This window comes from Chroicocephalus ridibundus, chromosome 2 (assembly GCF_963924245.1).
Source record: "Chroicocephalus ridibundus chromosome 2, bChrRid1.1, whole genome shotgun sequence".
NCBI lineage: Eukaryota > Metazoa > Chordata > Aves > Charadriiformes > Laridae > Chroicocephalus > Chroicocephalus ridibundus.
In genome coordinates this window covers 73,633,383-73,645,619 of record NC_086285.1, presented here as the reverse complement: position 1 = coordinate 73,645,619, position 12,237 = coordinate 73,633,383, and the positions used below count along the sequence as shown (strand labels likewise).

Here is a 12,237-nt window from a genome sequence, read left to right as displayed (position 1 = left end):
GCTTGCTCTGTTTGGCCTGTGAAATCGTTACATTTGGTTTCTTTGGATCTAGCTTGAAATTTAGTTCTCTTCCTAGGAAAGCAGCTTCTTTGATTTTTTTCAGTCCTTCTATATGAAAAAATTACAGACCATCTGCTCTTGGATTAGATTTCTGATTTCTTTAGTTCAGTTCCTTCTGTTAATTATGGTAGAGTTGTTCAGATTTTATTTCTCTGCCTTTCCCTGTTTTTGCTGAATTCTTGGTCGTATGCTGTGTTTCTAAGTTGCGTTACTTTATTGCAATCTTCTTTGCTTAATGTGGTTTGCAGTATTTTGAATAATTCCTGCAATTCTTTATTTACACATTTGACTTTGCATCCATTTTCGTCCTGAGTCTGTCCTCTGGCAGTTTACATATAGTAATAATCAGTATAAATCCCGGGTTTTCTTACGGCTGATTTCAGCTTCTTCCCTAGTTTTACTTTCTTTCACCATCAATAGGGAAGAGAGAATTCAATTTTTATCTGTAGTTACCAGGCGCGGCAACTGTAACACCTCTTAAACTCTTCTCGTTAGTAACTAGGGATTTGAGGTTTGATCCTGCATTCTCAAAGGAACAAGTCTGTTTTTACTGTGTGAGTTCACAGAGTTGCTTGCCACTAATGAAGGTTTACCATGCTCCTCGTCCAGTGCTTCCAACTGGAGATGGACCAGTGTCCTGTGTTGATCTGAATTTGACTAGAAGGAAGGCGCGCTAATATCCTTTTCTCTGTGTTTTAAGCAGTCATCATCTAAAATAAATCCAGTTGTACTTACAAGACCATTAATAAAATAAAACTAATAGAGCTTGGTTGTTATTTTGGCCTTTTTTTCCTATTATTTTATTTGTCTTAATTATGGATTAACACATTTTAGGTCTAGAAGGATCATTTCTTTGCCTAGCATGTTGGCCACTGGCCACAGAATGGCTGCTGTTAATGCTTTGCTACTGATGGAGGAGGTGATGAGCCAAGCTGTTTCAACTTGTCTGTGTCTCACTTTTCCACCTCTGCAAAGATACTAGCTTGCTTCTAGAGTCTTTTGAGTTACTCCTCCAGTGAGACATCAATGCTGGGTATTGTTCCTGTTTTATTAGTTTGTCTCATAGCACATGCCACTGAAGTTTTCCAAAATACTCATGTACTGAAAGGGATTTATTTGATCAACTACTGTAGCGGCACCTGATTTGGAGAGGTATTTGCAACATTTTTTTTAAAAATCAAGCTTAACTTTTAATAGCCGCACATAGTTTCCCTGCTGATGTTGTCCACTTATTTTGTAATCTCATAGAATAGGAGTGCTACGCTACAGTCAGAGCAAGAAATGTCATGTGTTGACATCACAGACAAAAAGGGGCTACTAATCCTTTCTAGGTGGTAATCTGAGTCAGGTAATCAGATTTCAGGAAGTGGATTCAGCCCTAATTTTGTGCATCTTTATCTCAGCTACTCACCCTTAGTTTTCTTTATGGTCAGTAAAGACTAACAGGCTCTTCTAAGGTGCAGATCAGACTGTTTTAGATGCTTACGTTAGGCTGATGTCAATGATGACCAAGAATTGCTCTTAATATATAAGAAAGCGAACTTGGAGGCAGAAGCCCACACTATAAAAATTTGTATTAGACAAATCCTGCTCTATTTGATTATCAAGAAAGTCTACTAAGTTGGAAGAATTTCAAGATGATGTAACACATTTTGATATGTAATCCATCACATCTGAAAACCTCTCCTTCCTTACAAGTCTAAAGGAAATATTGATGGTTGTTTATCTGTGCACTGTGCAAAGCAATTGGTTTACTTAGTTTTAATTATTCAGATCTGAATTATTAGCAAAGCAAATTTCTGCCTATTGTATCCATATATAATTGGTACACCAGAAAGCTCCCGCTCTAAGCTCCATTCCTATAATGACCTTTGCTTCCTAAAATCATCATGAAAATTATAGTGGCCTTTGAAAGGAAGAATTCATGCAAAGCAGCCCCCAGTGCTTTTTGAGACAAAGACCAAGGGCAACCTCAGAAGAAAACAAGGTTAAGATTCAACTGGCTAGCACAGACTGGGGCTTAGTTTCGATTGTCAGATGAGAAGAAAGGGCAGGACTTGTTTATTTAGTCTGTCCCTTGGTTTAAGCAGCAACAGGACAAGTTATGCAAAGGGGACCGGTTTATTCTCATATAGGTGCAGGTTGGAAGAGTTCGTTGAGATGGTTTGCTCTTGGAGGGAGGCCTGGGAAGGACAGAAAGATTGCAGGTCCTGACTACATAAATGCCTCTTTGGCTGGTTAATGGAGCAGCAGAAGCACTTGGCACAGAAGCAGTGGCGAGCTTCACCTTCTCCGCTGGAGGAGTAGCCCACAATCTCTGCCATCATGAAGCGCAAGGCTTATTAAAGGAATAAAGACAAAACTGTACTTGATTTCCAGAACGGAGGGGCAGGAAATCCTCCCGACCCTGTCAAGGCTTTACTGATCTTAATGGGTCTGCCACAGAGAAAATCTCTGCTTGAAAGGCAGAGGGGTGCTGTTCCTGAGGGACAAGTTCAAAAACACCAGCTCAGAAACATTAATAAAAACATTTCCCACTGTTTCTTCATCAGAGCTCAAAAGAAACAGCTTACTGCAGAGCATACTGGCAAAATCTGTACACGTAAACCATAAAATATGGATACGCTCATTTCTATAAACTAGTAACTGAGGTTGCTTGAAGAATGGATGAATGTATTAAGATAACCAGTTTCTGGCATAAGTAGATGCCATAAAAAGGGCTTAATGCTTATTTCTAATCTCCTGGAAGATTGTACAAATAGAAAAAAAAAGAGGTTAATCACCAAGGAAAATCACTAATGAAGTAATACATCTTTTGTTAAATATTAATTATATTTAATTTTTCCCCATCACAGAATTTACAAGGTTCACATGAATCAAGGATTAATTCAGAGGTTTTTATTTATCCTCTGCTGTGAATGGATCCCTTCTCAGTGGAGAGTGAATGAATTTATTTTGTATCAGCTTTTTGCTTGAAAAGAAAATCCTTCGTAAAAGAACTGGCAATCTTTGCCAGAGAAATCCAGACCGAGTGAAACATTTCATTGTTCAGGCTGTTAGATCTTAATGAGTTCTGCATCTAAGTGCTTGTGATTTTTTTCCATCTGATCCAGCAGCAGCGTAGCAGTTTATGCACTTAAATGTACGGGACTTGTTTGGGAGGAAGATATGTGTTAAAGGAAGGCAGCATGTTCCATAGTTTTAGTATAACATCTGTTATTATCATTCAGTGCTGCTCTTAGCCCAGCATGCCCTTCCTCTAAATATCTTATTAATTAAACTGGCTTAGTAGGAAAATAATTAATACTTTAAGTCCTGTACCTACTTAGAAAGGATTTAGAAACTGAAAAAATTGTTTTAGTCTGAGCTTCAAACTGGAGGGTTGTGGGTTTTTTTCATTCTTGAGCAGAAGCAGATTACAACTAAAAGGGAGTGTCTGAAAAGCCTGTGTATGTAGTCTTCCAAAAATACGTATTCTGTCTTTGAAATTCTGCTAGACTGCATAAATAGTCCATGACTTTGAGAAGTCTTGGTCAATAATTGAGTGTCTTCCCCAGCAATGGTTTTGAGAGAGGCTGTCCTGCACTTCTTAAAAATGCCCTGCTTAGCACTTGATCCGCCAGAAGTCTTATCTCCAATCCACAAAATTACTGTGTTTCTTACCACTACTTTAATAATGTGGTGGGATTTCCTAGCCATGAAGTCAGTAGTAATGCTGCTACCTTGTGTAGCCAGCTGTTGACTAGGCAGGAGGGTGAGATGGTGAACCTGGGTGGGGGCCAGTGAATTTGAATGTAAAATATGGATCTGTTACTTAGCTATTTAAGGTAAAGTACTGAAAAAGCGGTGTTTGTCTGTGAATTTATTTTGTGAGCAGGGCTGCTGTCTATGTGCAGAAACTGCTGCTTTGCTGCAGTTTCGCCCGACTTGATTTCCCACTGAAGAACAAGCTCGGACAGACTGGACGCTCTGTGCTGCTCACACTAACAGAAAATTATACTTTCTCAAAAGTATCGGAAAAGCTGTTGGGTGCCACCAAGTTGCTCTTTAAAGTTAGTCAGGGTTTTAACAATTTCTTTGGTGGGAGAAAGCTCGGGAGTTAGCTGTAGCTTGTTTGGGCTTTTTTGGAGGGGGTGGGGGCAGGTATTAAGGAGGAAGGGGGGCAAGCTTTAAATACCATACCAGAACAGGGCTCCTCCAGTGCAGGGAAAAGGCAGGCTGGGGAGCAGTCTGCAGTGTGACTCCAGAGTCTGATTGTTGAGTATTTCTTTTCAAAAGCCTATTAGAAACTTAGAAATCAAAGTTTCATTGAAAGTCAGTGAGGTGCCTGAAGAACTTTGTCAAATGGGGCTGAGGTACTCTGGAAAAAGCTGTGGCTGTTACGTTAACAGCCTCCAAAATAAAACCGTACCGTGTCACTGGCTAATGGGTGTGGGGTTTTGTGCCTTAGCAAAGGGACCTGCCATTAATTCTGATCGATGCTGAAGTTGAGGGTGTGTTTAGGGGAAACCATGGTTTTTATTAGCTACTGACTGCACCTACTGACCTTCTCTGTCCTGAAGAATGCGTATTCAAAACTGATTCTAAAAATGGGGAAACCTAAATTTATCCTATGGAAAAGGGTGAAGCAGAGCCGGCCCTGTATGTACCAAGCTGTACACATCTGACAGCAAATAAGTTGCAATGTGTCAGTATAAGTGTGTCAGTATAAGCATAGCTAATTCACCGAGTATACTGTGCCCCTGGGGAGCAGCCACCGGGCAGCAGTGCCAGAAAAGGTTACCTCCGCAAGTTTTCAGGGACGGAGAGAGGGTTTCAGAGCCTCTTTTTGCTTTAAATCTGCCTTGGGCAGGCAGGAGATGCTAAGTCCCAGTTCATTTGTGTGTGCATGCATCTGCGCTGGGTCTGATAGGGGAGCATATGGCAGAAGCGATTCGCCCTTGACTGTGCCTCTTTTTTGGCAGGCAGAGGCTTGTTCCTCGCAGAACGCATGCAGTCGCAGCCGCTCCTGCACATCACTTCTTGCTCCCCTTGCTTGCTGGCTTTCAGCTCTCTGCCTGAATGCATGTCCTTTGTGGCGTTTTGGTTAATTGGACATTGTTTTAATTACTGCCGAACTAAACAAACACGAAATTTCTATGTCGTTTTGCCGCCCCAGTGACCACGGTCTCCAAGCAGGCAATACAGGACTCAAGCTGTTCAAATCTGGTGTAAATTGCAGTGGCTCTTATGGAGTTCCCCTCATTTACACCTTTTTGGGGGACAACCCCCCTCCAGGGAGAAGAAGGATCCATTAAGCATCTCCTTTTTCGCACTGTCCCGAACACCTTGCTCTGCTCTCACTGGAGTTAGTGGGAAACAAGCCTTGGCTTCAGGGCAGCAGAGGTATGAGTCCTCTGCCGTGGACTAGGGACAATCCGTGGCCATGTCTTTCATTGGGGTGATCCTTCACATTGCCTTCTTTCTTACCTTACCCCTCCAGTTTCTGCACTAATTGCCTTTTTCTCCCTTTGCTGTCTCTAATGCTCTGCAGCAGTGCTTTGGTCATGTGTCGAAATTAAGCAAAGGGAGTGCAGGCATGCCCTCAGATCGGTCAGTCTATAGCCATTTCTGTCAATAACAGCCACGCCACAGCAGCAGGCAGATTCTCTGGACTGCCAGTAGCCTTTATTTTCAGATGCTAATTTGCCAATGACTTGAAGAGGAGAAAAAGGCATCTTTTAAATGCCTTAAAAGGCATAGAGCCTTTTAAAACAGTCATTTCCCTTCTTTTCTGTTTATATTGACCCTTCTCCTTTGCTTACAGCCTTGGAAAGAAAAATATCGATGAGGCAAAGCAGAGAGGAGCTTATAAAACGAGGAGTGCTGAAAGAAATTTTTGATAAAGGTAAGTGTTCTTTTCACAATATGAAATTGACATCCTATATAGTTTTATGGCTAGATATTACATTATTGTAACATTAAGAACTGTCAGGAATTGCAGGACTGTGCAGAATAAGGTCTCCAAACATCTCTTTCGATTTCACTGTGGGCTGACCCTCCCCATCAGATACATGTGGTGGTTATCTAGCAAATAAAATGGAAAGCTAATCAGAAATATAAAGCAGTAGAAATATAAATCACAGCATCGTGCAGGAGTCGCTGCAAAACAGCGAGGCATCCAGACTGCAGGGGAGATGGAGTGGGTCTGTGCCTGCTTGTGTTGTCATTGCCTGGTTGAGTCACTCTGGGATTTTCTGTTGGGGAAAAGGGAAACATTTAAAGGTTTTGGATACAGGCAAGCACAGAACAGTGCACATTCCCTCGAAACAGCTCAGAAGACATAATAATAATTCCTTGTTCAGGATAATTAATTTTGTTGAGTTGCTAATGTATTATTTATGCAAAACACCATTGTTTTACAAACACCATTGTTTTACACTGGTAATGCAACACATATTTGACATCTATTACATCTTTAACCACAGCTTTTATTTGTTTGGCTGCTTCCCTTGTCAATAACTAAGGCAATGAATTCAGCAAACTATATAAAGACATTCCAAAGTTGCCTCTTAATTTCAATGGAACTTATGCATGGGGTTTAAAGCCTAATAATACAAGGTCTTTATCAACACCAGTACAAAATCTATTAGAAATCAATATAAGTTATACTTTCACAGATGCTGAAAGAGGGTGGATTTAGATTAGATATTAGCAAGAAATTCTTTACTGTGAGGGTGGTGAGGCACTGGAACGGGTTGCCCAGAGAAGCTGTGGATGCTTCATCCCTGGGAGTGTTCAAGGCCAGGCTGGATGGGGCTTTGAGCAGGCATCAAAGCAGGCAGGCATCCCCGCGGCCAGCAAGGCACAGTCCAGGCTGTCACACCAAGTGTGTCGCAGCCCAGGGGAGGCCAGGACATAGCTCCGCATTCAGTGCCGTGGCCACCCCAGAAGTCAGTCGTCAGTCACACTTCCATCCAGAGTGTACCCTCCTCACATTCCACACATAGCTGCTTTCTGACCCACCCCCTGCATACACCTGAAGGCATCCCCAGGAAAAATCTTTCCTCTACAGCCTGACCCTGCCCTCTGTGTTGAAACTTGGGGAGATTTCCCCTGCTTTGCTACCAAAGCACTACAACTTTCTCCATTAAGCAAATAATGCTGTAGTTTGTAGTCTTCTGTGTCATCTTGTGAAGCAGATGCTAAGCTGTCTGGAGGTCCTCGTCTGAAAAAATAATTCCTCTTTATAGTCATTTTTCACCTTCTCATCCTAGAAAAAGCTGGTATGAAATACATGCTGCTTCTTCCCATTTCCAGTGCAAAAAGCAGAGACATCGGACTGTTTCACTGTCAGTTGCCACTAAAAGGGAAACTATAATGCAAAACAGCTGGAATTCTTATTCAGTATCCTACATTATTTCCTGCTGGTTGCAAACACAGGAAGCTAAGAATTGGTACCTCTCCTTGAAAGAAAGAGGTAGAGCAGAGAAGAAAGTGGTAATACACAAGTATGGTAGCAGTGATCAAGTAGCTTTGATGATATAAGGATATGAGTAAGGCAAGATTTGTAGAGCAAAAGCAATATAATCCAAGAGTAATTCTAATAAGGGATACTGTATCTCACTGCAAACCTTAAGTGGAAGTAACATTTTCCTTGTAATTCCTGTTAAGGAATCTCTAAGCCTTCAAGAAAACACAGCAGATTTTATCACTTCATAGCAGAAGGCTTTATTTGGTGATGGTGGCACCTTCCATGCCAAGAGGCATCTTGCACAGAAAATAGGCATAGCCATAATGTTAAATCTCTTTGTCTCCCTTTCCTAAGAGGAGGACATAGCAGACAGAATCAGCCTGTGAATGAGTAATTTTGCCACCTTCTTTCTTAAAAAAATCCATACAGATCAAAGGAAACTTAATATGGATTAGACTGACCCAAGAATAAAAATTCTGGAGCTTGCAATGTGCTTAGCATTGGGTTTATTGTATCTTCTATGTTGAAGAAAAACAGAATTAGCGAGTTTGTTCACCTGCTGTATAAAATTACGCTCTGACCTGTTTGCTTCAGGATTTGCTGGCTTTTCAGAGGACGTTGTGTCATCCAGCAGGTGCAAGTTAGCAGAGCGCAGTTAAGTCACAGTATTCACACATGGGAGAGTTACTGCAGTCCAGCTGCTATATTTGGGAACCAAGAAATGCTTTTATCACTTCAGTGACCCCCACGCTTAAACTAGTCAAATGAAACCACTCCAGACTGAACTGCGGAGAGCTTGGCAAGGGCCAGACCCATGACCGAATCTGTTTCTGTCATCTTCCATTTCCAGGGTTCCGTGACTTGAGTCTTCTGAAAATGTAGACAAAGGTTGTAATTTTTTCAAATACTGTGTACTTTGGGAAAAATAGTAAGTTGAAGAAGTATCTGATGAGGCACTTGGTGTTCTAATAGTTTGTGGGCAGGCAGTGATGGGAGGTTAAAAATACAGCTTCCACCTGCAACTCAGAACATACCACAGCATTTAGAAGAATTCACATTTTTGCTATACCATTGCTCCCACGCACAGATAAACAGCTTTGATTTTTCACATTAAGGTGTAACTGTCATAAAAGCATCTGTCGTTAGAATTGCCCATTGTTCCATGGTGTCGGTCAAAGAATTAAATCTACTTGCAGTATTTTGATACCTCTTCTTTCATTTGAACATAGATGAGATTGCCTGTAGTGTTGTGGTTTAACTCCAGCCAGCGATCAAGCACCACGCTGCCACTCACTCCTTCCCCACCATGGCAGGATGCAGGAGAGAATCAGAAGGGTAAAAATGAGAAAACTCTTGGGTTGAGATAAAGACAGATTAATAAGTAAAGCAAAAGCTGTGCACACAAGCAAAGCAAAACAAGGAATTCCTTCACTACTTCCCATCGGCAGGCAGGCGTTCAGCCATCTCCAGGAAAGCAGGGCTCCATCACGCATAACGGTTATTTAGGAAGACAAACGCCATAACTCCAAACATTCCCCGCTTCCTTTTTCTTCTCCCAGCTTTATAGACTAAGCATGACATCATGTGGCATGGAATATCCCTTTGCTCAGTTGGGGTCAGCTGTCCCAGACATGTCTCCTCCCAGTTTCTTGTGCACTCCCAGCCTACTCGCTGGTGGGGTGGTGTGAGGAGCAGAAAAGGCCTTGACTGCTTAGCAACAACCAAAAACATTAGTGTATCACCAAGACTATTCTCATCCCAAATCCAAAACACAGCACTATACCAGCTTCCAGTAAGACAGTCAACTCCATCACAGCCAAAACCATGACACTCTAGTGAGAAGTTTCTGAATATGAGTGTGTACTGATTGCTTGCTACAGAGATGATGGTGCAATGGTTCTGCAAGGAAGCATGGGCAGTCTTCATCTTTTATACTTTTGTATTTTTGTACTCTCTATCTAATCAAAATGATGGATTTAGACCCAAATTTCAGGTTACCTAACTCCTGGCAGGATTTGGAAATGTGGCACTTACATGCTAAGGCAGGTTTTGTGGCAGTATGTGAGCATGAGTTTGAAGAAGTGGCTTTGGTAATGCAGAAAGGAGGAAGGCATGGCAGCCACCAGAGAGCCAGTTGTGCTGCAGTTTCAATATGGTGAAAGGATTTGAACTCCTCGAGAAGTAGGGAGGACATCCAAATGTCAGTGTGTCCCAAGCTCCATGGGATCCCACAAAATCAGAAGTCTGCTTAGAGACTGAAATCAAGGAGGATCCTAGCCACTGTGCTAAGGTAGCCACCAAGGCTAGAAAACAGCCCTGGGGACAGGTCTTGACCATGTGCAAGAACCACTCGTTTTTCTATCCCCTTGCCCATGGGGGCCATTGCAGAGAAAGACATGGATTTTTCTCTGCTTTCCTAACCTTTGCTATCTTGAGAATCTTTGCCTGGACAGTGTTACTTGAGAACAAGCAAGTACTGAAGGAGACAACCGGAAGTGGAAAATAACTCAGGATTTCAAACTCTCCTCATTTTTACTTCCTTAGCCATTTGTCTGTGGAAGGAGGTCATGAGCATGGCACTTCTCAGACATGCAAGAAGTTCCCTAGTCCAAGGTTTTCAGAGTGAAGAGGCACAGTGAGAGAGTTTCTTCTGAGGTCCTATTTCTTCAGTGACTTAGTGTGTGTGGACCCTCCTCCATAACAGAAGAGCAGCCTTCATGTGCCCCACTTGCTGCAGAGGTCAAGCCGCTTTCTCTGGTCCCATTCAGATCCAACTGATTCACTCTGAGCCGACATTATCAAAGCTTATGAGTTTAGGGAAAGTCATTCTCCACTAAGTAGCAGCAGGGTCTGTGAAAACACAGCAAAGGATTTAGCAAGCGTGAGAACAAAAGATTACGTATGTTATTGCAGTGCAAAATTAACTTTAAACTCATAGCCAGCTCCTGAAGACTGATCGATTCATCTGTGTGTATGTAATAACTGCAGTACCAGGATTCTTTTCATTTGTGTGTCAGCTAACCAGAATAGCTTTTAGTACTTTAAGAATAATAAGTAATTTGCCTTTTATATCTGGTTGTCAAGCATGTCTCTGATCCAGGCTTAATTCACACTAAGATATTCTTCATTCTGCAGATTATTTTATCTTCATTTTTGATCTGTTTGCTGTACTCGAGCAGCTCCCCAAGTGAAATCAGATTTAGGGTGTGTATTTCAGTCAGATTTAGGGTGTATATTTCTGTGTCATGTCTGATGATTTCAGTCAAATCCAAGGACAAGTTTTGGAGCCTAAATGAGTATTGGAGATATTCAGAAGATTAAAAGAGGTTATGCTGTCAGTACAGAGGGCTGTCATACTTGCGATTATGACAAAAAGTAAAAGCCAAAATTTTATCTCACATTTTACTTTTTTGCAATCGTAAACCTTCAACAGGTCATTTGAATACTATCTTCTTAAATCTTGCTGAATATACCTTTGAGAAGCGTGAAGCACACTTAGGACAGTAAGATTCCAAGGTGCTCAGCATGTTACGATAGGCATCCCACTTCATTAAAAACGTGTAGACATGCCTCCAAAAAATAAACGTTACTGGTTGTATCATGCATACCTTTTGTCTGCTCACAGTTACAGTCTAATTTCATCCTGCACTGAATTAATGAATATTGCTGAACACAATCACTGCCTTTCATTCAAGAAACAGTTGCTCTGCATAGGAAACACTTAACGCTCTTTCATGAAACCAGGTAACTGAGACAGCAGCAGCCCCGTCCCAAACACATGTAAAGGTCTGTGTTTATAAAAGGGAGGCAGAGCAAGCACAGAATACATAGCATTTCCACCCAAACAGCTAAGTCAAAAAACATTCATGCTGGCCGAGCTGTTGTTTGATTTTTGCTGCCTAGGGAAATAAATGGGTTTGCATTGAATGACCACAGCAGTTAAAAAGGAGACGGTGCTGCAAACAATTGGCCAAAACCTTTGGTTTTGATTAATGTTGCCACCTTTTAGCCCGCTCAGTTGATTGCTCTGGAAGCCGTAGGTCAGGTTTCAGTCTAGTATGGTGTGGCTGTGTACCGTAATAGCTCTCGAGGCCTTCAAAAAGCCTCCAACAAAAACAAGAAAGTCAAGACCTTGGTATTTCTAATAATTCAAAAATAAGCAAGAGACTATCTTCACTCGCTATAGAGAAGTTTTAAAAGGCAGAAACGTAATTTTGAATACTTATCAGCTAACGTACTTTCAGACTTGTTAATTGCTGTGTCCTGACACTTAAGTGAAACTTAATTTTTTTTCTCTTTTTGGTATTGTTCTCCAGAGTGTTGTGCACATCTTAGACCTGTGAGGGGAAAATGTGCACTCACTTGAATGATGTACATCTCTGCTCTGTGCATTGAGCAGTAATATGGCTAATCGGAGGTGCCCAAAAATCAAGACCCAGATCCTGAAATCCTGAATTTGTCTTAAAAGAATAATTTAAATGCATAGTAAAATTAGGCTTCATTTATTTGCCTGGTGGTTTTTAGCCTTACAGATCACATTCTGGCTATATTTTCAAGCTTCCGCTCATAACTATAGGGGCTGAACACTTTCCTTTATAAAATTGTAATTGAGATATCCATGTAGTCATTGCCTCCAGGTACCAGAGTGCTGTGCATAACAAGTTCTGAGATAAAAATCATGCAGGTTGACACCATAGAGAATGATCTGATCCCTCACTTCTGTT

The 12,237-nt window shown here is 41.5% G+C and overlaps 1 protein-coding gene across 7 annotated transcripts in view; it reads left to right on the top strand.

The window, feature by feature from the left end:
- Window positions 1-12,237, top strand: part of PHACTR1 (phosphatase and actin regulator 1) — a 323,130-nt gene that overhangs the window by 237,507 nt on the left and 73,386 nt on the right. For all 7 annotated transcript variants that reach the window (XM_063325904.1, XM_063325902.1, XM_063325903.1 and 4 more), the window contains one exon: window positions 5,867-5,947. In XM_063325904.1, coding sequence (XP_063181974.1) covers window positions 5,867-5,947 — 81 coding nt within the window. The remainder of the gene's footprint in view (window positions 1-5,866; window positions 5,948-12,237) is intronic.